This window comes from Triturus cristatus, chromosome 8, assembly GCF_964204655.1.
Source record: "Triturus cristatus chromosome 8, aTriCri1.1, whole genome shotgun sequence".
NCBI classification, from domain to species: Eukaryota; Metazoa; Chordata; class Amphibia; order Caudata; family Salamandridae; genus Triturus; species Triturus cristatus.
In genome coordinates, this window is record NC_140591.1 from 395784681 (window position 1) to 395812258 (window position 27578).

At 43.5% G+C, this 27578-nt stretch overlaps 1 protein-coding gene across 1 annotated transcript in view; it reads right to left on the reverse strand.

Moving 5' to 3' along the window:
* Positions 1-27018, reverse strand: part of LHFPL6 (LHFPL tetraspan subfamily member 6) — a 361956-nt gene extending 334938 nt beyond the window's left edge. Inside the window, exons 1-2 of the mRNA XM_085621767.1 lie at positions 26669-27018; positions 20740-21351 (exon numbers count right to left, since the gene is read on the reverse strand). Of these exons, the coding sequence (XP_085477893.1) occupies positions 20740-21139 (400 nt within the window). The 5' untranslated portion in view covers positions 21140-21351; positions 26669-27018. The remainder of the gene's footprint in view (positions 1-20739; positions 21352-26668) is intronic.
* Between the last annotated feature and the right edge of the window lie 560 nt (positions 27019-27578).

Here is a 27578-nt window from a genome sequence, read left to right on the forward strand (position 1 = left end):
CTTATATAGGTCCATGATTACTGTCAGATTGGGAGCTTTCCCTGCTCGACTATGTCTAATTGCAAGCAGAATCACTTGTATTGTAAAAATGAACAAAGAGGGACAGTTAGGCACTGAAACAGCACCAGTGCCACGCAATCAATTTTAATATGATGGTCTACGCAGATTCCACCAGTGATGTGACTTTCGAGTTTGGAATGTATGAATTTTGTGGATTGTAGAGTTTGATTAGCAATCTCCAGTGTGTCCCTACAGGCTGTAGGCTGCAATCAGATCATCCCAGCCCTTGTCTCTTACATCCTCCTTCCGCTCACGGATGGCCTCTTTGTAGACTGTGCAACCTGCAGGGAAAGCCACAGGATCCCATGGAGAGCTTTTCAAGGCTTTGTGAAGATTACCATTAGCCACTCTGCAATGCCTCTCAAACCATCTATCTAGGTATCACTGCAAGCTTTTCCTGGGCTAAATGGTCATAATTTTAGAGCTATCTTTCACTCCAAGGAATATGCAGCCGGAAAATTCAGAGAATTTTGCTGTTTGTCCAGGCATATGAAAAGATGATACGGAGTCATGACTCGCCTGCTGCACGGCCAGGCCCGGGTCTATCAGAAGAAGTCAATACAACTAGGCCTACCCAGGACAGAGTAAGTGGGAGTATGGGTAAACTTGATTTTAGGGTAATGTAAATTTAATCTGCATGAGAACTCTGTTAAGAATAATGATTGCTGATCGCTAACAAACTTAACCAGCATACGGTAATAATCATATTACTGTAAGGAGCTTCCCAATTTCGTTTTAAAATCACCTGCTAAGAAAACAGAAATCTTGCAACAAAAACCTGTGACATGACAGCCCCGCGTGTATGTCATGTGACCTTTATGCGTAGGGTTTTCATGGAATGCGCGAGAGTGTGAGACATGAGACTAAAGTGAAAATGAGTGAGTAATAGGACAATGAATCATTGAAGCTGATGAGTGGATGAGTAAGGAGTGTAAGTGCCTAGTGGTGTAAATAATGGGAAGTGCTTCTGTGTCTTACGTTTGTGGCTAAGCCCAGCCCATATTGCTGCAAGCGTGAGGCTGCACATAAGCTAGTGTTAGGGGAAATGTGTGGAAATAGACTTCTTAATGCACGCATGCAGATTACCACCATCTTAGGTTGGTCAGTGCCATTGCTTGTGAACCACCGCTTACACTGCATGCTTCCTTAGACTCTAAGAAATCCCTGACATTGTGACAGGAGTGGCAGAGGAGCAAACCACTTGAGTAGATACTATCCAGCCAATCGCAGTATGAGTGGAGCAATGCATCTGATTATTACACCAGTGTTACTGTAGGTGTGAGAGGTGTGGCGCAGTGTTCAGAGCGGCTGAATCCCGAGTGTGGGGATCATGGTTCGATCCCCGGGGCCAGAAGCAGCCCAGCTCAACATCATGTGACTCTGGGCAATAGCTCACTTAATCTCCCCGATGGCCCCCAGCACCTTGAAACCCTTATGGGTGATTAGTTTGCGCTTTACAAATACGGACATTATTTATTTATCTTCTGGGGCTGGCTCAAGAGCAGCAGAGGGGCTGCCCATGTGGATTACAAGCTCTTGACTGTTAACCCTGGACAAGCAGAGTGGCCCCATCTCCCACTCCCAATAAGCTCTCATGGGTTTATGTGGGCAATGACTCCTCCTGGGCATACTCACATTTGCTAAACACTGCGATTCTTAAATGATTTCATAATGAAATTCCACAAAATACATCTATTCAGTTTTGGCCAAACACTTCTATATTCGCCCAATACTTCAAGCTGGGCTTTTTAAAATGCTGACTCAGATTTTTTTTTTTTTAAAAGCAATTCAATTCAGAAATAAACATTTTATACATTTAAATTGAACCATTTTAGTCAAACAGTTGTTGTTTTTGGACTCTACGGATTTAATCCAATAATATTATTAAAGATGGTCACAGGAGATATAAAACAAACATGTATACAAAATATAGGAGTGCGTTTCGTATTGTGTTTCTAAAGTATGTTTAACACGGATGGAACTTAATGTAAAGACAGAGTTTTGGCTCCGCGTTCAGACAGATATCCCTTCTTCAGTTCGATAAAATACCGATTATATGATAATCGGTTCACCCATCTTGAGACCTAATTGTCGGTGTCTTTTTAGCTCGAAACTGTTCATGTGTGGCATTCGTATTAAATGTGACAATCTGAAAGGCAAGAGTGGTATTTCCCATCCCCGCGCCTGAGCCTCTGCGTCTGGAACTAAGGCGATTGCTTTAAGCACAAAGGCATCTACACAATGGAGCCTTCATCCTGGGACACCAAGGCACACATGCCACACTGCAAGGCAAGGGTCAGCATCTTGCCTCTCCATTGCAGCAATGAATGTGTGTGAGGTTTGAGGTACAGCGAGGAAGCTGTGCTCTTCACACACCAGAGACTTACGCCAACACAACACACTCTGTGCAGTGAGGCTTTAGACAATAGATCTCTTCACTTCCAGCAGGAACACAGAACTGAAGAGTTCTGTTAGGACATGCAGTAATTCTGCATTGGTAATTTCACACCCGATATTTCCACTAGCACAGATTTAATTAATTTGCAAACTGGAGCAGTTCCAAGTGGAATCCAAGTGGCCCATAGCGAAATGTGGAATCACTCTGGGTATCAATCAGTATCAGCTCACACAATTCCAATGGTGGTTCTCCATTTTCATCCTGTTTCCTGATGAGAGATTTCCTGGTGAAATATCTGGTATGGGAGGAGCAGACAAGAGGATTGTAGTTTTTTCGCAGTAGTTGTAATCCTAAACTGGCTGGTAACTAATTTTACCGCCCAAATCGGTTTTTACTTCAAACTCGGAATGGAACCCTTAAACATTCCTCCCAAAAATATGTGGAAGTCTACGAATCACTTATTTCACAAAACATTTCCTGATATATTCCTTCTCCCCCATACCTGATCTGCATTTCAGAAATGTCTACACATAAAGAATACTTTCGCACACCAACGTGAACATTGCATGAATGAATGGTGTGGAAGGTAGTGGTCAGTAGGAGTTATTGTATTTATGTGTGGTTCTATGGGCAGACACTAAAGCTTGCGGTCCACAGCTTCTATGTTCTCACTCTGGCCAAATATTTCTATCCTTATAATCCTAAAGATGTCTGGGCGGTGGGATGGGTGTCACAATAGGGTCACTTTACCTTCTAGGGCATAGGATTGGAGTTGCGGCATTTTTGTTTCAATTCAATTCAATTAAAAAGTTTATTCGGCAGCATTGTGGCAGCCATAAAAGTTATTCACGGACAGAAAATGATAAAACATTTTACAACATGTTATGTTAATGTGACTTATAGAGCGCACGTACACCAAAAGGTGTCTTGGCGCTGTCTGCTCCTGAGACGTAAAAAGCCTACTTGTTGAAAAGCCAGGTTTTTAATTGTTTTCTAAAAGCAATAAGAGTGGGAAGGGCTCTGATCTTGGGAGGAAGGTTGTGCCATAGTCTGCCATTCCAACCACAAAGCTTCTGTCTCCCCAGTTGGTTCTATACGATCTGGGAATGGTTATCAGGTTTACCCCTAGGGAGTGCAAAGGTCTACCAGGTGTGCAAATCTGCAAGGAGTGCTTAAGAAACTCCGGACCTATATTGTGAATCGCCTTATAGGCAATGCACAGCACCTTAAATTGTATTCAGCTTCTAATTGGCAGCCAATGAAGTTGTCCACTGACCTTAGATACAACAATTGAAATTAAGATTTGACCAATTTTGTGGAATGGACATAGGGGTGAACTATCTAAAAGGTATCTTAGATGAGTGTACTGTGGACTTAAGACTCCTAGTGATCACTACCTTCAAATAAAAACAAAAGCACTGACAAAGCCAATAGGTCTGTTGTTGACTTTGCCAGTGCTTGTTTTGTCTTGTCTTTACGTTTGTAAATTTTATTTTGGGGGGGGAGCTGCTAGGACCTCACCAAAATAAAAATAAAAAAATGTCTAAAAGCAAAAAACATTTTTAGTCTAAAAAAAGACACGCTGGCCATAGCATAAAGGAGATTATTTTGTGTGCAGATGTGCTCCTTGTGAAAGGGTACAATGCTGTCAACCACAATGAAGCTAGCAAATGGCTGAAGTGGGCTGACCAACTACGCTATGCTGCGTGCTGTAGTGGGCAGACAAAAATGTGAATGACACAACAAGAGACCAATGGATGAAAAGCACTGACTAAAAGTCTGTAACATCTTCTCCCGCTTATGAACTCCGTAGACTTCAATTTAAAGGTAAGAGGATTTTTTTTAATGAAGACAACAACATAACAGGAAGCACCAGCCACCTCGCAGCACCTTACAGTCGTCACTGGCAAACATAGAACCTTCTCAACCCTTCTACACGGAAGGTTATGTGTTATGTCAAATCGCATCATCAAGGCACAAAGTCTCTATGCAAGATATAACAAAGCCCTTAGAAGCAATGATCTTATATATATAATTAAAGTAGAATCAAACGGTTCCGGCTTACGCAAGAACAAAAAGTAGGTACACACAAAAGCAGAAAACCAGATAGGTTGTGCCCTGAACCAGGTGATAGAGAAGTGAAATAAGGAATCCAAGTACAGAAAAAAACAGGAACTGAGAGACAGATCCTCCTGCAATAATCAAGCTACAGAGATATCAGAAAACATATTTTCTGAAGCTGACTGAGATGGATAAAGTCTTCCCAAGACTGCCTCAATTAGCAGAAGACCTAGACACACATAGCTGCTAGATATTACACCCTGTAGTCAAGATTGACAAAAATGCAATGTGAAGCGTATGTAGACTCATATATACCAATATATACCCAACTATATTTGTGTTAAGTGTACACCTCTGTTTCAAATGTCAAAAATGATCACATGCGGCCTACTATCTGCCCCATTGGGTGAATGAAAATGAGCAACAGTGGCGTGATTTCCATACCAATAAAAGTGAATTTTAGTATGAGGCCTCCAATTATGCGTCTGCAACATAAAACAGCTAATGTCAATCTCGCTCACCACTTTGAAAATGTGCTTGCGCGTTTCCCATCTGTGCCAAAGTGCTTGCTCAATTTTCCTTCTGCTTTGGTGACAGGAACACAAATTTTCCTCGAGGAAAAATACCCCTCGAATTAATAATGAACATTTTGTTGGCTGCTTCAGCGAATAAAACTAAAGGAATTTCGATGGCTAGGGGGGTTGCTGGATCTCCTTTGGATAGAACTGCTCTCTGTATTGTCTTTCTTCTAATTAGGCTGCGTCAGCATACCACACGACCATTTCTGGGGTTGCCTTCCAGTCATTTTTGATATCATTAAACTGAGGGGAAACAATTATAAAAAATATTTCCTTTGCTGGTATACAAAAATATATTCAGTAATATACATAAAAAAATATATATATATATATATATATATATATATATATAATGTAAAAAAGACATATTTATAGCTAAATATCTCTATATATATTAATAGAGTTTAAATCAAAACAAAGTCAGTTTTACTGGAGGGTTTTTAAAACAAATATGTTGTTTATGCAAAATGTAGTGCATGGAGGATGAACAGTTTCTGGCATGACATCTCTGCGTTTTTTAACAATGGAGATATTTTGCTTTAATTTCCTTCAAGTAGTAGCTTTGTGTTCACTTTTGATAATACAATAAAGGTATAGTTCAGGCAGATACCAGTATGCAGAGCCAGCTGCCAATTTATACTTGTGTACACTATGCCATAGAGTGAAGAAGGCATGAGTTGAGGTGATACACAATGAACCAATGGCACGTGCATCAGGGAGGACCCCAAAAAATGTATTCATCCGAGAAATAGCAAATACCTTTTACCTCTTCCAAATGCACCGATGGACTCCAGATATATACCCCCACAATCAGCTCCTTCCTACATTGCTTCCATCCCACTCCAACAAACAGCCCAGCATAACCCACATGAACAAAACACCATAACCAATAGTAATAGTTTGCAATGGACATTGTCCATCAAATAGGAGACAGAAAAAGTGGTGGTAGAAAAACATTAAGACACCAAAACCTCCTACATCATTGCCACAGTCAATTGCTGGTGTTGCCTTTTGTGCATTTACCATCTTTGCACAATTCTGGAGAAAATGGAGTGATCAACATAAGTAAGATTGTGTGCACCTGGAATATCAATGGCCTCAGTAGAATTTTCCATTAAATGCTTTTTATCTGGTGAATCTGTTTTACAAGACATCTTTATTTTTCATCATATTGTCCGCGGTCTCTCGCTGCAGTCGGCTGCAGCTGGACATTGGTTTTTTTAACATGGGCAGGATCAATGCTAACCTTGATTTTCATTCACATTAATTACTGTAGTTGGACTTCAAGCCTCAGTCCAATATGTTTGTCAGCTAATCTAGTTCCTAGATCTCTCAAGACAATCTACATGTCAGTCAGAATGGAAGTGAACAAGATGAGCCAATACCTGATACACATCTGCTGTTGATTAAGAAAACGCCAAACACACATCAGAAAATCAGATTACAACTGTTTAGACCAGGGTTCTCCAAAGTCGATCCTGGAGGGCCAGATCCATGCCAGATTTTTAAGCTAGCTAAATTTATCTAAATGGGGATGTTCTAAAAATCTTGTATGGATCCGGCACTCCAGGACCAACTTTGGAGAACCCTGGTTTAAACCAAAGAGGAAAAGGTATAACACTTCCTTCCAGAGCACACCTGACAGGCCTGGAAGAAGATGGAGGCATGGCCAACATTAATTATCTGTTGGGCCTGTGACCAGAATTGATCTTCTTTGACAGTGAGGGCTGGGGGCAAAAATGAAAATGCTGAAGTCCCGTCCTATACCGTGGAAGGATCCGAGTCTCTGCTGTGACCACAGACCCAGGAGCTTTTAGGAGCATAAGGGTAGAAATGATTGGCCAGTGTGAGAACAAAGAAGCTGTGGACCGAAAGCTTTAGTGTCTACTTGAATCCCATCCATAAATACAATAAATACTAAGAGGAGCGCAGTAGAGATAGTGACCCAACTTTTAGGACCAGAAAAGACAGAGAACACACAGTCATCGGGAAGGGAGTAATACACCTGTAAGGCTGAGACCTATCCACAGGAAAAGAGAGTTTGCACCCATGCTGGTAGATAGTGTGCCGCAATAGTCAACAAGTGGCCAGAGGATGCTGCAGCAAGCATCACCTAGCGAAACCACACCGCTATTGATTCCACATTGTGGCATCTGCATCTGGTGCATGGCAGCTAAGAAAAAGTTAAAGACCAAAAAAGAAGGAAAGCACAATGAGACAACTACTAAAATTACTGAGCACTGAAGAGTATCCTAACACACATCCAAGATAAAATGTTTTGCAATGAAGGTTGACAGTATGCAAACCATGCTTGCGAAACACAACACGAGATAGGGAATTTTGGAAAAGAGTATAGTGAGCTTAAGGATGTTCACCCTAATTGACCAAACCATTATCAAATGAGAAACCAAATGCTAGCATTACAAGCAAAAACAACATCTTGGAGAGCATGTACAATAAAAGGATATAATATGAATCATGGGATGAAGCTAGAAGACTATTGGCATTTTAGCTCTACAGACAGGAATACTCATTCATTGTCAATATTAAAAACCCAATCTTAGGTGTCCAATTTAATGACCCCAGAGGTTCTAAACAAGTCTTTGGGGTCTACTATTGAACAAATTAAGATGATGCTGACCTAGTAACAAGACAAACCCAAAGATCCCAAAGACAATATGGGAAATATATTGGGACTAGATGGCTTCGGACCAGATGTCCTTGAAAAACCTGGATCCCTTGTTAGACCTATTCTCATCAGGGCACCTGACGTGATTAGGATATTTTAAGACAAGCCACCCATGATGTGGTTAAGAGCTGTGATTACACTAATTGCAAAGCGATGCTCCTCCTACAGGTCGGTTTTCATGTTCAGTGTTTGTTTACAAGCTGGGCCACTAGAATTATGCGATTCCATAGCCGTGGCTTTTTTTGCATGATTGTAGATTTGCCACATTTGTCACATAATCCATCATCTGCTGCATAATCTGCAGATTTTAATATAAAAAATATTTTGTCTCAAACTCAAGCGGATCCGAAGTTACTAAATTGTGGCTATGTGGGTTCACAGTGGAAGCCCTTTGCAAAGGTTAACTCGTAAAATCTTTCGGTTGCTCTCTTTCTGTTTTTGGTTGTTTGCCCAGACAGTATTCCCATGTGTAAAAATGCCTGAATAATGAAGTGTCAAAAAATGTGCCGCATTATGCTGCATATTTCCTTTCCTTGCTGCATAATTTAGTCAACCCTGTCGCATAATGTTGTGGCCCCCCGCCCCGCCGCATAATTCCAGTGGCCCTGATTACAAGGTATAAAGTACTGCATATCCCCTATACATAAAAGTTCCGCTCTTCTCAACAGAAATGGAGCCATAGTATCTTAAGTAATACAAACGGACCAAATAGGCTTGACTAGTGGTAAGATGGGCTGGGACAATGGAAGAGAAGTCTTGACAGTGCAGGCCCTGACATCCTCAGTATTCCTTTTTGGTGCTGGCTTTCAATTCAGAGAAGGTCTTTGATTGGTTGTGATGGCCATATATTATTTTAGAGATAAGAAGCATGACGTTTCTAGCCAGGATGATAGGCAGCACACATAAATTATAAAATACGCCTGCCTCAACAGTATTTTTAAACGACGAACAAAAAGGCATCACCCTAGTCAAGAGAGGTATGCAATTTAGATGTGCCTTTGTCACACTGCCTGTTTGTCCCTACCAGAATCTATCAGGTATGGACATAGGGGTAACTATGAACCGTGGACTTAGATTGACATCAACTAACTTGGAGCAACATGACTTTCCTGAAGAAGGGATGAAACTAAGGTAAACAAACATATAATAATAACAGGTGTTGTTGTATAAGACATACTTCCTTCTCTTCTGGTATCTAACGCGTGGATGATAAAACATGCCATAATTGCATAAGTGTTGTGAATACAAAAACACTAACTTGTAACAATCCATGTTATAATTCGAAAACATTGAGCACAGAATGAAGAACTAGCAAAGCAAACATAGTGTTAAACCCTATACATATTTGGAGTTTAGGGCATATACTCTAGGGATTATCTGTTTAGGTCTGAAGGAGCCCCTATTCAATACAGGCCTAGGCTGCTTTCAGGTTTGGCTAAATCCTGGTTCACTATAGAAAGAATATTTTCCCAGCTGGGGCCTATACTGTGTTTTAGTTAGAAGAAATCCTAGAATAGTGTTGCTTAGATTTAGCTAGAATAATATGTGAAAGTCCTACTAAAGTTGCATATAGAGAGGGTCTGCTAACTCAACTGTTCCTGATACACTAGTCCTTAATTAGGTACTTAGGGATATTGTGACCTGATTTAGAGAGGCTGTGACATAAACAGCAAATTATTATCTATAACTGTCGGAAACGTACTGCATGAACAACTCCATTGTTGGAGCTGTAACTTTGCACAATTTGTACTCCCAAATCTGGATTAATGACATGATCAGATTGTGGGCTTTAAACCCTTAATCCCTCCTGTTTGTTGCTCAGAGGCTAGGAAAGTGAAAGAGGTGCTAAGTACATGATGGAAATTAGACTCTTAAGAGTCCTGATTACTGCCTGTTGCTGTCGTCGCTCCCCTGACAGCAGGGGCAGCAACAGCAGAAACAGAAGTACTAATAATGAACCAGGAGGTAGCAGATACTAGGCTTGGCTACTCCTACCCGACATAAATGGCTTTATTGCCAATACATTTAAATCCAAATGTTCCCAGAAGTACATATTTAAAATGTTTCTTTTTATACACTGGGAGCGACTTAAAATCCCTCATTCAATCATTAATAAACGCATGGCAAATATATGTCAGCCCACTTTAACACATCTATGCCCTAAAAATAGAACCTGTGAAGTTGTTTCCTTTGGATAAATTGAACTTTTTTTGAACAAGCACCTGCTCCAATTTCTGCAGCATCAAAGGCACAATTTTGTTAAATGTGTGGTAGCATCACCGCAGCTGCTCACGTCTCCTCCTGAGCGCGCCTCCATTAACCCAGGAGGAAGCATACTTTGCTTTTTCACCTGCTGGTAGTTGGCTTGTAAAAGGTCACACTCAGGTGGTGCTCTGGGCACACGCCAGAAAAGCTTCCTCCTCAGGAGCAGAACATATGGAACCCCTGCAGGATGAGAGCCGGGGACGCTGATGCTGATTTCAGTGGGATTCAGAGACAACGTGGGACACATCCTAAATCCCAGCCCCACACACACAAACAAATATAGTAAGAGGTTGGAAGAATTAAAATGTCAAAAAGCAAGTGACTTTGAAGGGTATAAAATTAAAAGAAACTGTTTTATTTTCATGTTATTTTTTAGGTAAAGAACATTCACAATCAGGCACATGCATCAAGCTTTTTGCGATCGCAAACGGAGCGAATCGCAAAAATCTGCCGTTTGGGATCGCAAAAATAGCTTTTGCGATGCATGAAACAACTTGCCACTCGCAATTTAAGAAATCGCAAATTTTTGTGATTTCTTAAATTGCGATTGCATTTAAGGAATCGCAAATTGCGATTCCTTAACTGCAATGTAAGATGCCTTTAAAAATAGCGATTTTGCTATTTGGCCCCGCTATTTACCGTGGAATCATACCACATGGTAAATAGCGAAAACTTTGAAAAATGCACTAAAGTGCATTTTTCAAAGTCGTAGGTTACACACACACATGTCCTTTGGACATGTGTGTGCGCAACATTTGTGCACAGATCGATTTCAGGGGTGCAACGGGGTGTCGTCTTGACACCCTTGCACCCTTGAAAATGCATTCTCAATTTGCGATTCTCTAATTGAGAATCGCAAATTGAGAATGTCTTCCCATTGATTCCTATGGGCCTCTTGGCCCATAGGAATGAAAGGGAAGGTATTCCTTAATTGCGACTCGCAATTTGGGAGTCGCAATTAAGGAATGTTTAGAAATCGCTATTTTTCCAGCGATTTCTACATGCATAGGCTTTTGCGATTCCTTAATTGCGATTCCTTAAAAATCGCAATTAAGGAATCGCAACAGCCAATATTGATGCATGTGCCTGTATATTCTTACCGATTTGCTCTCACGTTAACAAACATCTCTGTTTGGAAATGTGTTCATACTGGCCATCAAATTGAGAAGTGTGAACTTGTCAAGACATAAGTATGTAAATATATTTATATATGTATGTAACTTGTATTTATGCAAAACTGCTGTAAAGAATAGTGGCCACTCAAAAATGTTATGGAGACCAGAGCATTTATATAGGGTAACAGAACCGTGCAACTGTGCCAGGGTCAATTCTTGACATAGTTCAAAAGCCACTGAGCCATCTTAATCCACTTAAACACTGGGCATCAGAGCTATTAGAAAGAATGTTTAGAAGTTAAATCCACCATTGGAAACCTTAAACAAAGTATAAACCTGCAACCTTCGTGTCTCACACACAAAAGCCCAGAGCCAGCTAAATTAGTGAAGCAAACCAGACCATAAAAGCACAAACAAAATGTACAGGTATCTGAACAATATTCATAATTCCTTATGACCTCAGCACCATATGTAAACACCATGCCCGGCTTGCCCTATGTAAACACCATGCCCTGCTTGCCTCTGCATGTAGCCCTGCAGGCTCCTTGCATCTCCCATTTGTCATAGCTAACAGGAGTAAGTTAGAAGACACTATAAGGTGAGGATCAGGTTGGAACAGTCTGTGGTTGTGCACCTCTCAACCATTCTTGTCATTCTTCCTTGACCATTAGAATGTGCGTGGGGAGATGTGCAAAGTGTGAAGCAGGTCATCACATCCAGATGTTTATAGGCAGCGGCAGTAAAAAGCAAGGTAGAAGTTATACCTCTGTCTTCCTTGCGACCTCCCTACACAGCTCGAGTCTAGCCAGACCCATTTTCCTCCGTTGTGTGTTACCGCTCTATCTTCGCTGACATGTTTCGCTCCCTTTGACGGCACCTCCCCTATACAGAAAAGTTCCCCCTTCTCACAGAAACACATTAGAATGGTGGAGTGTGGGAATTCTTGAATTTGGGGGAGTGCAGAGCATATGAGTGGAGGACAAATGATTCTGTGCAGTGTGTGGGTCAAGTGTGCACAGCCCAGCGGAGTACGGGAAGTGTGGCAAAGGATGGGCAGAGCGTGGTCCTTTCTGCCTGAGGGCACCTGGAGATACGCAGAGCTCGAAGAGCAGTGCACGTGGTGCAGCTAAAGTTGTGCAGATAATACCTGAGGGTGTTTATACACAACAGAGGGTCTGCAGAGCATGGGTGAGGGTAAGGCGGGGTGTATGATATGCAAAGCGTGGCTGGTTACCGCATATCATGGTAGAGTATATGCAGCACATAATATTGAATGGCTGAAGGTGTGTGAAACATTGACCATTCCAAAAGGAATGAAAAGAGTCGCTGGATATTTTCCAAAGTGGTTGAGCGTGGCTGAGATTGCACACTATTGTCATTCAGGGTTTGTAGGGTGCGGTTCCAATATAGTTGCATGCTCGGGGCTAATTTTTCAGTACCGCAATATTGTGTTCTTCAAAATGTTAATGGTGACCCCCAATATACATGTGCAAGAAACCCGGTGGTCTACCAGTAAATATTTCTAACACTGAGTATAGGATACCAAAGGGAGCCAATTTCCAAAGCTATGTTCACAGCATAACTATCTCTCATCTTGGCAAAGGGGCATCCGTTGAATGGTGATCTTTGCCCTTTTATAAGGTTATTGTTCTTAGAGACAGGTGAGCTTGCACCTGTTGGCCCACAAATACAGTCTTGAAAAAAAGGGGACCCCTACATAACCAATTAACTTGCTATGCGCAGGGACAAGACACAATGGGTAAAGATAATATTTGCCCATTGTGGCCCACAAATACAGTGTCAGAGTTACACTGGTGATGGTACATGAAATCATGCAAGAGATGTAGCCTCGACAAAGCAGGATTACTTGCCGACCAAAACAAGTCGATAACACATATGGCTGGTATTTTTAGATGATGTTTTACTGTGCTATGTTCCTGGCTTTTATATAAGCCTAACTTCCACTCTGACACTTTCTCAATCTGGACGCCCTTTGTGGGATCTGAGAGTATCAGTAATCGATTGTGTCTGTTGTTTCCTGGTGTCTGGTTCTTCGAGAGTTTCTTCAACATTTAGTATAGAAGTGGTTGGTGTTGTGTGATCGTAATTTTAGTTTCGTCATGGAAGATCTCTGCAGTGTCTTCTATGTGTGAGTGACTGTGCTGAAGGACTGTTCTGTTTTTATTTCGGATTGCGCGGGCTGTTATCTATTAACGGCATTGTAGATTAATTGAACGGTGCTCGTAGGGACCTTTGATATGCTATTCTACATGCATTTCAGTTTGGTTTTTCACTGCACATGATGCAAGTGTGCTGTGGTTAATTTGTACAGATCGGAATCTACAAGTTAAACAATGGCTCACCTTTCTAAAATACTTTGCAGAGCGTGAAAAAATCTTATTTCTGGATTCCCCCAAGTGAACGTGCCCAGCCTTCTATCCCAGGGATCAAGAGACTACGAAAAAAACACAAGTGCTCATGACTCTTAATCCCCTGCTCCATTTATTGCAGTGACTAACGAGATAATGGCCTGGGCCAGAAATAGTGATGGACCCTGCATTATTGACATCCCACTTGACTAGAAAATGTTTCACTCCCTCGCCAGTCTTTAGTGTTGTGCACACGAAGAGGGTAAACATTCCCCAGACCCAAGGCAAATATCTGCGAGCCTTGCTTTGAATTCCAAAGCCATCCACAAGGTCCATGTGCCATAAACATGGGGAGACTGGCCAATCCTGGAGAACCTTCCACTGAACCAAACTTGCACTTTGGCGCACTACTATACAACTCTACCACACTGTGAAAGTGCACCAAAGAGCACGCACCGCTTCCCTGTGCAGGACTTCAAGTCTTCTTAGCCTTTAAGGGCTAAAAGATGGCGTATTAACCTTCTTACAACTGCTCCCTGCTAACACATCTCTCCCTGTCCCTTGTTCTTTGACTGCTGGCCTGGCCTTCAACCTCTGCTTGCGTTCCCTTGACCTTTACCCTTTACCGTCCTCTACATTACTAATTATTCTCCCTCCCAGGAGCCACTGTGCTCATTGATCGGTGTCACTGTGAGCGACGGGGACAGAGGGGCGGTGCATCAGTAGCAGAGGGGAGCAGCCTGCTGTGCTGCACACGTCACTGCTTGAAATAGACACGCTACATGTACGAGCCATGATCTCAGGCTCCTTTAGACAATGCCTGCACTGTCCATCCTCTGGGTTCTGGTGATATCACAAGGCAACTGACCGTCATATCTCACTTGTGTTTAACATCAGGAGAAGTTTATTTATTCTGTCCTGCATCACAGTTGAGGCCACCATATCCTCTGGTACCAGCTGTCGCCCGGTACGGATGGCGTGAACTCTAGTTCTGTATCTCAGTCAAAGCACTAGAGACTTGGCCATTGATCACCCCCTATAAAGCGAGGAGGGTCTTTATTGGACCAACCGAACAAACTTTTTATTCTTACGTGAGGCACGTAGAGGGCATGCTCACATCTTTACTGGGTTCCATCGCATAGGTATGGTGTTTTTATATATGTGGCACCTGACAGACATCTTTACTGGGTTCCATCGCATAGGTATGGTGTTTTTATATATGTGGCACCTGACAGACTATCTCAAGTCATTTCTGTTTCTGTCACTATGCTTCTGTGCTTTGTTGCAGACTGAGGTGGAGGCCATAGAGGCTTTACAAGCCAGTCACTTGGCATCCTGATGGATTTAGAACCAAAATAAATACTACATTAAACAAAACTACACATACACAAGCTCCTCATCCCATCACCAAGGGTGCACAATCCTACACAATGATTGATTAAATCCATTATTCATAGGTGGGAGGGAAATCATGGATCAACTGTTGCTAATAAGTCCCAGCTCACCCTGTCCTTTGTATGCATTACAGTTTCCTCTCTTCTCAGATTCAAGTATTTGCTCTCAGCTTTGCTTCTTATCTTCTTAAGCCTTGTAGTCATTGCTATCAAGTGGCTTTAGTTGATAAGTCACCTTGCCGCAGTGTTACAATGAGACGCAGTGAGAGCTATGGTTGTCTGCTTCAGGCCCTAATTCTTGTTTAAGTATTGGAACCTCTAGGCTTTTTTTTTGGGAGGCTGGGGGGTTATATAGCGCAAACTCGACCCCGCGGTATCAGCGCGCTTTACATGAGTACCAGTTGCGTTACAGACCGACACATTCATTTTGTTAGGCACAGGGAGATTAAGTAATTAACAGCAACACCTGAATATTTAACGAACCATCTGGCAAAGTGGGAGCGTTGTTTTCTGGACTCTACGTTGATCATTTCACCTTTTGTTTTCAAACAAGTCAGAAGATCGCTCATCCCATTTTAAATGTTGAGAACTCATTTCTTCCTCTCTTCTCTTTTTAGGCGTAGGGAATTTCTGGGGTTCTGATATGGGCTTAGTGTGGTACTAATTTCATAGGATAGCAAACTCTATGAAAAATAGTATCTTCTAACAACAGGTAGTATTTTGTACAACAAGAACTAATGCTATACAGATATACCCATTCGTGCAGAAGGCAACCTATTTTCGAGATGAATTTTGTGTTTAATTCAGAACTGGTTATTTATTAAACAAGGGCAGAAATGTGGTTATTAAAATTTACTAGCCTTGAATACAAGATAACCTGCTCCTGGAGTTCCATTGTGCAGTACAAAATTACTGAGTTATTTAAATAAATTAAGAGCTTACAAATCTACCACAGTGGTCTTGCCTCCATGTTTGTTTTCAGGATTGCTGTACGCTTGGTCATTGTTGTTTGCACAGCTGGTTATTTACCAATGAGATTTCCGTGAAAAACTTCTGAAGGACAGGTCTGATGCACCTATATTTAGTTACTAGATCAAGTATCGTATTCTCTACACTCCAGCTGAACGGCACCTCTTCTGACTAAATACCAATGCTTAGTTATCCACACACCCGTACATATGTTTTACAATGGGGTTGTCGGAGAATGCGCAGTCTTTAACAAGGACATCTGGACTCATTCCACCTTTGTTTCAAGGACTTTTCAAATTTTCTTTCAGCAAAGAGATTGTTCTCCCATTATCTTTCCAAACCTATTGCAATCCTGCATCATCTCAATGAAGAGTGACCGTGATCATAAACTGACTGTACTTAAGACATAGGAGTGTCTCTAGACTATGCATGCAGCAGACCAGGGTCGGTTTGCCCACTTAACCCATCGGGTATAGAGTGGAGGGGGTGGGGGGTGGATTGGAAGCCATTTTTGAAGGCCCAGGGAGGGACTCTACTTCTCCCTGGGGAAGCGGACACAGTGGTGGCACATGGAAAGAGAGAGAGATGCAGAGAGAAAAAGAGAGGGAGAAGGAAGAAAGAAAGAAAGAAAGAAAGAAAGAAAGAAAGAAAGAAAGAAAGAAAGAAAGAAAGAAAGAAAGAAAGAAAGAAAGAAAGAAAGAAAGAAAGAAAGAAAGAAAGAAAGAAAGAAAGAAAAGACAAGTAGGTGCGGGGCTGGTTTGAACTTTTTTGCCAGGACTCCTTTTGGTTCCCAGTCCGGCTCTGCAGAAGACCTTCTTCAGTAGGTGACTTTTTTTTTAATCCACCAGAGGATCTAGCATTTCAAAAGCACGTCCATGTCATCTCTCTCTGCCAAAGGAGACATTCCTCGGGCCTTCCAAAGCAGTGGTCACTGCATGCAAATTCGAGGGTTAATGTTGAATTTAGCAAAATGTTTCCAAAGTTTTTCATAACTCATTCAATAGCAGCCTTGGCGAGACCCCTTTTTTTGCAACATTCCATATTCACTTTGGCTGAGATCTCTTTTACAAAAAGAATTAGAAGCCGGCTGATTTAGGGGTCAAAAAAGATATGCATGCTAGTAACACTGATACTCTTTGTTCATGGGCAGAATGGCATTATGAATGCCCAACTAGGTATTGATCTGTTTTTACATCAAAAAATACAAATGCTTGTAATAATGGTGTAGACGAGCAGAGGCATAGAAGGATGCAAAGGAAAAGTAAAGGGCTTGTCTGGGGAACCTGCACACGTTCGCCCAAAGTCTGCTGTGCAGTGTTTCAAACTATAAAAGTATTTTTTAGACGCAAGGCCAATCCAGCGTTTCCAGAAGGCTCGAACAATTTTATTTATTTGAAGAGTTTTATATAGCGCTGGCTAGACCCGGAGGTATCAGAGCGCTTTAAATGAGGTTAAACAGAGTTACAATGTTATATCAGTTACAATTACATCTGTTACTAGTGCATTAAATAACATAGAATAACAAGACCAATGGAGCAAAGAGGGTAATGAGGGAAAAAGTAAAGGGGTTTGAAAGCAGATCATGTCTTAGCAGAAAAGGCCAAGGAGTAAAGTACTAGCAGGGGACACCATAAAAGTCAGAGTCAAACAAACCGTTGGTGTTCCCATGATCACCCACATCAGAGCCGGACTCCTTCACAGCGTCAAGTCGCAATTAGAGATGGAACGGGTCCGAGGGAGGGGGTGAAAAGGGTGCCTTGCCGTGATCATGCAATGAGAGAGGGGTGAAAGTGAATCAAAAATGGGGGTCGACTGAGGGCGATGGTCAATCGGGGGCACTGACCAGCGGCGTCAATCAAGTCTGGGAGACTGTCGAAAACCGCAAGATGGAGGATCCAGGTCATGGACCCTAAATACCTCGCAACAAAATGGTGGGACTGCGGGCAAACAAAAATCCGGCTGAAAAACCAACTAGGGCACCTACCCCAGGAGCATGGATGAATGGGGAGGGCAGTCACCAGATCTGGATGGAGGAAAGGCTGGATGTCGTCGATCCCTCACAAGTCGTCAATAGTCAGGGGAAAAGTCAGCACAGGCACCCAGGCAGCAGCCCTGCAAGGGCTGTGCGATCCCGAAACGCGTTTGGCTATGAAATAATTTCAAAAGGCAAAGCTGCGATTATGCTAATTGACACTGTTGTACTCCGTGCAGTCCTCCAATAAAAGGAAGAAAAAGCACAACGTGTGGGCGCCTCATGCTTGGAGCAACTTTCTAATGGATATATATGGAGTTGTTGCTCCCTTTTTATGTGATGATTGTGTGGTGGACACCTTGCACATGGCTAATTTGTGCATAACATCAACATTCGGTTGCAGGAGTGTAGTTGTGCGTGTAATACCAGTAGACAGAGCAGTTACTAATAGGCTCTAAGGCTAATGTAACTCCAATAAGATGTGGAAGGTGGGCCGTTCCAACGTGAAAGTAAGTCGCTGAGGATCATATTTGATAGCCATCTTTCTGCGAAAGAAAAGAATACATTGCGATCAAGGATCTGTGGATATTGCTTTAATTTCCTTTCTAGGCTGAGACCACTCTCAGCTGCAGACAACAAGGCCACTACAGCTTGTTCAATCAGTGGATCAAGGCTTGATTATTACTGCTCAATCCATAGAGAAGTATCTCATAAGGTACTCAAACGATCGCACAAAATATAAAACTATGCTGCTAGGTTGCTCACTGTATTAAGCCATCAGCAGCATTTCAACCCGACCATTCACATGCACATTTGCCTAGATATTGCAACCCGCAAGGGATTTTGTACTCTAATAGTGATTTATACAACTAGGCAACAGACGAAATTGGCTTCGGTTAAACTCTATATAGCTGGTGACACATTAGGATATCAAACTAAGGAATGGCGGGTCTGTTTAATTTTAAATGGAAAACAATATGGGTTAAACTGTTACATGTCACTGGAGTTAAACTGTGGAATGATCTTCTCCTTGAGTTAAGAAAGGAGACTTGTTTGATCAGATTTTGGAAGAGATTGCCCTCTTCTCTTTTTCAAGCTCACGTACCATATAGCAGTTGTTGCTTTCATCAAACGTGCTTGATACCGCCAGGTCTATAGCACCTTACAAATAGACATGCCCGAAACCTATTACTTTACAAATGCATACGTCACATGACATATAATTCTTGCTTTACTACTGCACTCTTCTCCAAGGAAAATCTCGATTTGATCTGAAAGTGCTGTATCCTACACAGACACTTATTACCCTGTAATATTGTTCTCACTAAACTCTTGCACCGTAGTATGCCGTAGTGTAACATATAGTGTGTTCATAAAAAATAATTGTGGCATACCCAAATTAGTGCAGGGAAATACATCAATTATTCAACTGTTACATCCATACAAAGGTCTACATGTATCTGAAATAAAAGTATTGTTAATATTTATCTAGAATTCTCAACTAGAAGGTAACTACGAAGGGAAAGTCTGCCAAATGCGGATGTGTGTGCAAACAAAGCAAAACAAAATAATCAAAATGTAATAACTCATATCAGAGATGTGCTTAACAACTTTGGCAACATAGGTCTTCAACGATTATCTCCATTTGGACATAAACATCCACGGATAATAAGACAGTATTTTAACCCATTAGAAGAAAACTCTTAACTCATACAATAAGAACTCTCTGGTTATACATAACTGATACAATAGGAACTCTCTGGTTACGCAAAGAACAGTCAGAAATATTGGAAACATATGCCAACCAGAAAGGCAGAAAGTACACTAAAAAAATCACATTAAAACCCTGTCAAAGCATACACATAAACAAGGTTTTCTTTACTTTTCCATCTTTATTTTCTTTACATGATGGCAACCTAATTCCAGGAAAATCAAATCAGGTAAAGGTTGAAAACGCGTTCCAAGACTGAGCCAATTGAGCCTCTGGCTGGAGTTGTTCTCTATTTAAAAATTGCACTTTTGCTCCAGTCTCCTGAAGATAAAGAATTGGAAATCAATTGAACTGGTCTGAAAATGTGCTGGAAACACAGCTGGTATCAGAATGATAGTTATAGACAACAGAGTCCACTAAGCCAAGAAATCTACACAGACAAAGACCGTGAATTGATACAAGGGGAAGAGAACAACTGTGTGTGCGCATCCATCACCTTGGGGTACCAGAAAGTTGCCTATTTCTGAGGTTCACTAGCTCTCTGGGAAACAATAATAAACATTTTTAATTCAGACAAAATACAATGACCCCCATTTAGAGAACTCTGGTTATTGGCATTAGTGCCACGATTCTGGTAATTGCGTTACTGCTACCTGCAATGCTATTACTGCAAGTGTAGCTGTGAAAGGAAAGTCATGTGCAAGAATTGTATTTTAGCATGTTTGTCTGCATTTATGGATGCGAGCTACCATCCGCTTCTTGTAGATTGTAACAAGCATGGAACTACTATACACGGATGTCTTCATCTGGCAAAAATACCATATTAATTTCAAAGAACAATCGTGTTCAAAGGGTAAAAATCTACTTAGAGCACACTTACCACAAACATTTCTACTTTCGACAATTTCTAAATGAGGGACAATGGGCCGTATAATGTCTTTTCCAACTGGTTTAGATTCACTCAAAGCTCACACCAGTCCTTTACTATGCCTTCAAATTTGCCACCCTAGGTGACATCATAACTTTGCTCATTCATCATATGGATTCAGAGAAAACCAGGAGATCTGAGAAATGTTTTTTCATAAGATCTTCTAAAGGCTGGAAACAAATGTTCCGTGTTACAGAGACATTAGGAGTTGACTTCAACGTGTATCTTACCTCCCAGAAATTGTATTCCTCCGGCCGCCCTGCCCACAGCCCTGGAGATGAGCTCGGAGATGCAGCAGCCCATGAGGGCGGTGAGTGCCACCAGCAGGAGGAGGCCACAGCCCAGCCCCGTTACCACAGTGCAGATCCGCCACTCAGCACTCGGGATAGCTCCAAAGGACGCGTACCGGCCACACTGCTCCACCATTACTGTGGCCTGGCGGCTCTCATCCCGCACTGGATATGAACACCTCCGGAAGGTGCCAAAGGACACAGGCTTCTCCAGCTGTGAGCCCAGCAGCCAATAGGGCATGAAGAAACCCACACAGGAGGCACCAGCGCAGAGGAAGGAAATGAGTGCCCAGATGACCCCAGTGCACGTAAGGCTGGAAGCCATCTTCTGACTCTGCATCAAACGACAAAAAAACTCTTATTCCCAAAGAGGTTTCTGGGCAAGAAGGGCAAATCCTAACAGGAGAGGTGATCACTGAAGAAAGCCAATCCACGCTGCAGAGATAATCCACGGAGAAGACACAAATCCCGTTCAGTCCTGCAGACGCTGCTATCTGCTGGGTTCTTGAATTCTAATATCCATAACTCTTCTTCTAGCATCGAGGACTGTCCCTGAGGATTCAGAGAAGAAAGACAATTCTTAACCTTATAGAAGAATACATAAAAAAACTCCAGGAAATATATTTTGATGTCATTAACATAATTGAAAATACTGAATTGACTCTTGGATTGCAAAGCAACAAACAGAAATGTTGATGAAAATTTTTTTTTAAATTAAAATGAATCAAGCAAATCAAAGTGCACAAATGGTGTTAATGTTAAGTCTGATCAATATTTCCATTAACTGATTTATTATCTTTAAATTCCCTGACTTTAGGAGAGAGGCGTTATGTGGGCGTGCCAAAGCGACTGGCTACAGTTTATGCTGAATGTTCGAATCATGCTAACAATCCCTGTAAATCATTTCAAACCACAGGAACCAAATGAGTAAAGCTATATGAAAAGATGACATAGTGAGTGAAATAAAACAGTACAAAAGTTAATGGTCAACGCTTTGTCACATAAAAGATTCAAAGAATGTTCGTTTTTACATATAACTTATAGCTATAATTAATCAAGTATTATTTCTGAAGCTCTAAAATGTATTTGGAGTGTGAACGTTTCTCCAATACATGGTGCCACAGCTTCATCCGTTCATCCCGAGCCAAAATGGCGTCTAAACTCTCCTCACACACCTCTTGTGACCCTGCTCCCACCGCCGGAATGGTGTACAAGCGCTCTATTTTCAGTCACAAAATGACGGGCAGAGGCCTGCAAAGAGCTAGCCTGAAGTGTTTCTTCAGAGGATTTTACAATTGCATATGTGTTTAATTCCTTGAAGACGTTAGCAGCTGCATCACGGCGGGAACAGCATGCCACTAGTAGAAGTAGTCTGCAAGTGGATTAAAAACAGCAGAGTGGGAACAGTTCCCATTCCTCTCCAGCTCTCCCCTCCCCAAGTGCCCTCTCCAGCATGATTAGTGAGGTTGTATTCTTCCTCCCACACTCTCAGCGATTCAGAATTGGCGAAAGTGGCTTTTCTTATGCGAGCAGGTGCCACACGCACCACTGACTCGGAATCTATAATGTATTTTTATATTCATCGCTCTGACTGGCGGACGGGGTTGGCGAAGGAAACTACTGTTTGCCTCATTCCCAACAACTTGCAAGGTCAAGGGAGACCTCTGCAGCACCAGAACACTTACAGACCCCAAGACACTACAATTCAAAAGCTAGTGTCCTTTATTATCCAGAGGACGAGCATCCCTGACCTATTAGGGCCACTACTACCCCACAACACCCTGCAATCACCGACGCTGACCACTACAGCACCAGATGCCATTCTATGAGCATTCCCATTATCATGCTACTCCACGCATCCTTGGTGACCCATACCTTTAAAGTATCCTATACAAAGGGACTTGTGTAAAACCTTCAAGAAACCGAAAGTGAAAGTGCCAAAACTGGAAGGAAGCTAGTGGAGAACTAGGATGGCAGTAGGAGGGGGCATGTCAGAAAGATCAGGTCTTAAATGTAGGAGACAACTCAATCTGGGCTGACCATAGGAGAACAGGGCATTGGGTGGGCCCTTACACTGGTCTCCATCCGGTACCGCTATGCCTCACAGAGAAGTTGGCCTCAGGTCATTCCTCTGGTCACTGTGACATTCTACCCAGTCTCTAGCTTTGTCCTGGCTCTTGGACTACATTCCTCACCCTGCCTCGTGTCTGTAGACTTCTCTTTAGGCACTTTGCTTGTTCTGGTCGGCTTTGTGCTTTATTCCACCGTTTTCTTGTTCCTTCCCAGGGAAAGTATTGTATATGTGCCACAATTGTGTTTTAATAGTGAAGGAAAGTGGTTTAGTCTTCCCACATCATTGAGTGAAGCGAGAGCTGGTGACCAAGTGACAAAAAAAGAGAGAGAGAGAGACTGAAATGAATGGCAATACATGGTGATTCCTGCTGGCTGTGGTCTGGTGTGGTTAGCATGTAAAAGCACCAGCAAGAAGTATGAGCTTAGCTCCACCAAATCTGGCAAAGAATTGTGCAGACAACATAAGGACCATTGGCCACAGGTTGGAAATAAAGTCCATTAGATTTACATGAAATATTACTCACGTGAAAAGGTTTAAAACACAGTAGAGCAACTTAGTTAATGAAAAATTTGGATTTTTGGGGAATTGAATACTATTTTAATGTAGGTAGACTAAATGTGACAATTATACTAGTGTACACGAGTTTGCTGAGGAGGTGGTTAATAGCTGAGCACGAAAGATCGATTTAAAATAACAAACAGGCTACCCTAACTATGAATGACGAATAGATTCAGAACATTTGTGAATTTAGAGCAGTTACCTACATTTTGTAATTGCCAATTGCCCTCAGAAAAATGCATGCGGTGAGAGGGCATTACTCTGTGGATCGGAGCCAAAGCCCACTTTAGGTACGTGTTAAAGCATTGCTGACAATAGCTAATCTAATCAGCTGCACTGTCAAGCCAAGCCTAAAAGAGAGGCATTAAATAAAACCAGCAAACACTTCTACCCAGGAGTCAAACAGCACAAGAACCGAAGACTCCACAAACCTAAAGCAGCAATGGCAGGTTCAGAGCTCACTCCGCAGTACATATCCATGCGGTCTAATTGGATCACGATGCCCCTGAAGTCCCACATCTCTGACACTGAAAGGTCTACAGGGTTAGGACTTCAGAGTGTAGACGGTCACGTGGCCAGTAAGAGGGGGGAGAACAAGCACGGGTTGTGTGTTTCTTCCAGAGGACTTACAGCCCTTTATGTGTAGGTTGCTGGGTAAGGCATCAGCCATTTCCTACCTCCCCTGGTGTACATGAACCAGCCATCAGCCGGAACCAACCTACAACAGTCGCTGCTGCGTCAGGTCCATCCGCTGCACCCAGCAGCCCTCGTGATGGAGCGCCACATGACACGAGTCAAGGCTTGGCTGAACTACCACAGTGTGGTGTGCACAGACCCACGTAAGAAGCTCACAGGCGAGCAACAACATCTCAGCCCTGATCGGAACGAATGGCACCACCAGAAACCCATATTCCACTGGCTCCCAGGGCAGGCCCGGATTAAAGTCAATGTTTCATATTATTTTAAGTTATCGGCTTTTATAGGGAGTATCGATGAGTAGCCATGTCAGATGACCCCTTCAGAAAGTAGAACAGGAACCAGGATTCAGGAAGCTTGGAAAGATACACTATTTCCCCCCAAAGTTTAATAAACTAAAGATGAGGTAGGTCTCTGTGAGCACAAAGTCCAAAGTTACGGAGCACTCTCCAGATATGAAGAGGCATCCTGGGTATATACTCCTCCGGACACTGTGAACCACTACTCTGAGAATTGTTACCTTCTAAAACAGCAACAGATAACCTAGGATTCCAGAAATGGACGATCAATTACAGCTTTGTCCACCTCACATTTTCCGATCCGGAACAGAAGCACAGTGTTTGGCAAACTTACCTTTGAGAACGGCGATTGGACAGATCACTGCTGCCACCAGCAGCGGAAACAAGCTGCGCCCACCCTTCAACAGAAGTTCCACTCCGCACCCCCCTACAACCTGCTCTGAACTGAGATGAAACCCCGTTAACCTGACTAGAGATCTCTGACAGTAGACGCACAACTTCCTGGCCCAGTGACTTCACATCTGGCGTATTAGCCTCCAAGAGAGGGGTCCAGTGTAGGACGGGAGTAGAGTCTGTGCCAGAATTTCAGGGTAAGCATTATGTGAATGAAATGCAGCGAGATCAAACATGAATGAATTTGCCTTGTGTGGATTCCCTGATAACCGGACATGGACCCTGCCTTCTTTGATCAAAACTGGGCCCCGCATACCATTCAAACTGTCGTTTATTCTATTATGCAGGATGCACAGAAGTGGACGAGGAGTGGTGACTGGTGCAACAGGAAACGCCCCAAAGAATCAATATAAGTTGTTTATTCTGACTCTTGATATTATGTTTCTAAAAGCAAGCGAGAAAAAATATTTTTGTAACTCATCAGGAACTAAAAAAATGGAAAACAGCCAAAAAGAGTACTCAAGGCCACAGAGTGTAAAGGCTGCGCTGGGCAACGGAGATAACAGAGAGAGAGAGAGCGAGAGAGAGTGAGAGAGAGGGAGAGGGAGAGAGGACACGGATGAAGCCTCAGCGAAGGGATGCCAGCTTCGGACAGACTTCAGCTGACGAACATATGAACTGCGTGCGCGGCTGGTTTACACCAACTCCAAAATATTTACAGGGTGCCTTCAAGCGAGGCGACGCAGTCCACGGTGACATTCATAGCAGCCCGCTTTAAAGACCCCCGTGGGAACCGCTCATGACTTATGCATTTTGTACTGATGGCTTTGTCAGAAACGTTATCGTCTTCTGTCAAAAGTAACGCGCTCTGACGCCGAGGAACTACAACTTTAAATAAATAAATAAGGAAGTGACCCACAGTGACCTCTCCGCAGGTCGGGGTCACGGAACGAGCACAACGATGCCCAGCTCGTCCGTCGCGCTCAACTTTAAATACTTCCTCCCCGGCCATCGCGCTGCCGTGTTTACTTCTGTTTCGCGTCTCTGGCTCGCAGTCCAACTCAACACCCACCCTGGCCCGCTGATGCTGTCACAGGCTCCCCCACACCCTCTCTCCGGGTCCATTCTTTACTACCGTCCAAGCAATTCCTTCTGTCCCCTACACCGCCCCCCCAACCCACACACGCAAGTTTAGATCGCCCGATGCCTCCTAAGCCAGACCTTACTATAGCATCCATCTGTGGATACCTACTGCCCACTTCATCATCCCGCCCCTCCCCGCGGACAGTCTCCGCTCTCGCCGCTTCTCTTGCGTGAACCATTCATCCATCTATGCATGTCACTGGAGTTGCAGCCGTCCCCTGGGCGCACACCTCTCTCACTACTTACACAGCCACGAACCCATATCCCGCACCACTTCCCTGAGGAGTGCGTCTTCCATCAGCACCCCTCCACTGCCCTTCGGATGTTCTCCCGTTCACCCTCTCTCCTGCACCCCCTGCTTCCAGGACTCCATCCTATCTCTTCTCTGGGTTCTCTCCCACTGTACCCTTCTCATTCCCCTCTCCTTCCTCGGCTCCCTCTCTACGTCTTCCCCAGCTGCAAGCTCTCTCTTTCCTCTGTCTCCTTCCAGTTCCCCGTTTCCGTGCCCTCTCCGGAGCAGCCGACCCCTTCCCAGCCCCGGTGTCGCGCCCTCCTGCACAGGGCTGCACTCATCCTCCGGTCCCCGGCCTGTCACGTCCCCGCATGCACTCCGGTTCCATCGGCATCAAGTAGTTTACGGAGCAGAGGGTCCCTCTGGCCGCGGCGCACAGAATGCAGCCTCCGAGCCCCAGACTCAGTCACTTACATGGCCGGTTCCGAGTCCTTGCACCGCCGGACCCGTCCGTAGGGTCCCGGTAGGAAACTTGAGCCTCTGCCTCCGGGGATAGACAGCGGCACTCCGGCCGACCGCGCCGCGCTCTGAAGCGGGGTCAGGTCCGGCACCGGGCGACAGCCTCTTCCGAAGACCTCGAGTGACACAACCCGAAGATCCGGGCGAGAGAGCTGCCTGCGATGTGCTGCTGTCTCTTCTCCTGGCAGCCAGCCGGGCTCCCGCCCCCTCCCCAGCCACGACCCCGCAGAGGAAACAGAATTATTGCATTCCTGGAGACCGAGCAGCAGTGAGTGTGTCTGTGAGTGCGCGTGTCTCAAACTCACAGGGGGACCATCAATCACCGCAAACCACACCCAGCTCCAGCCCGCTCCGCCGAGCGGGGGAAGCGGCGCAGCGAGCGGCGGAGGCAACTTATCACTGGGGGGCTGGGCGGAGAACCACCTCTGAAAATTACCCCCACCCAGTCCCTCCGCCGCTTCACGTTGCTGTCACGGAAGCACGAGGGAGAAAGCCTGTTTTCTTTGACTAGAAAGTATGGCACACTTTTAGGATGTGCCGGCGTTTAATGTTCTCAGTTTTGAAGCATCATTTGTCATCAGCAGGGATGAAGTCGTGGTTTATGAGCTGTATTGCAACATTTATATAGGGCTCCCTATCCCTATGTGCTGGCTTTGAAGCGCTTGCCTACACGGGTACCACACTGCACCCTGTAGGGACGTCACTTATTCCCAGTGACTGCCAGGGTCAGACGGATTCACACTGTGGCCCACTTTCGCGGAAGTGCACTTTCATGAAACACCATTTGGTTACTCTCAGAGGTCACATTTGTAGAGAATGTTTGGTAAATTAAGCATTTGAAAGCTTTTAGAGCCAGTAACATTGG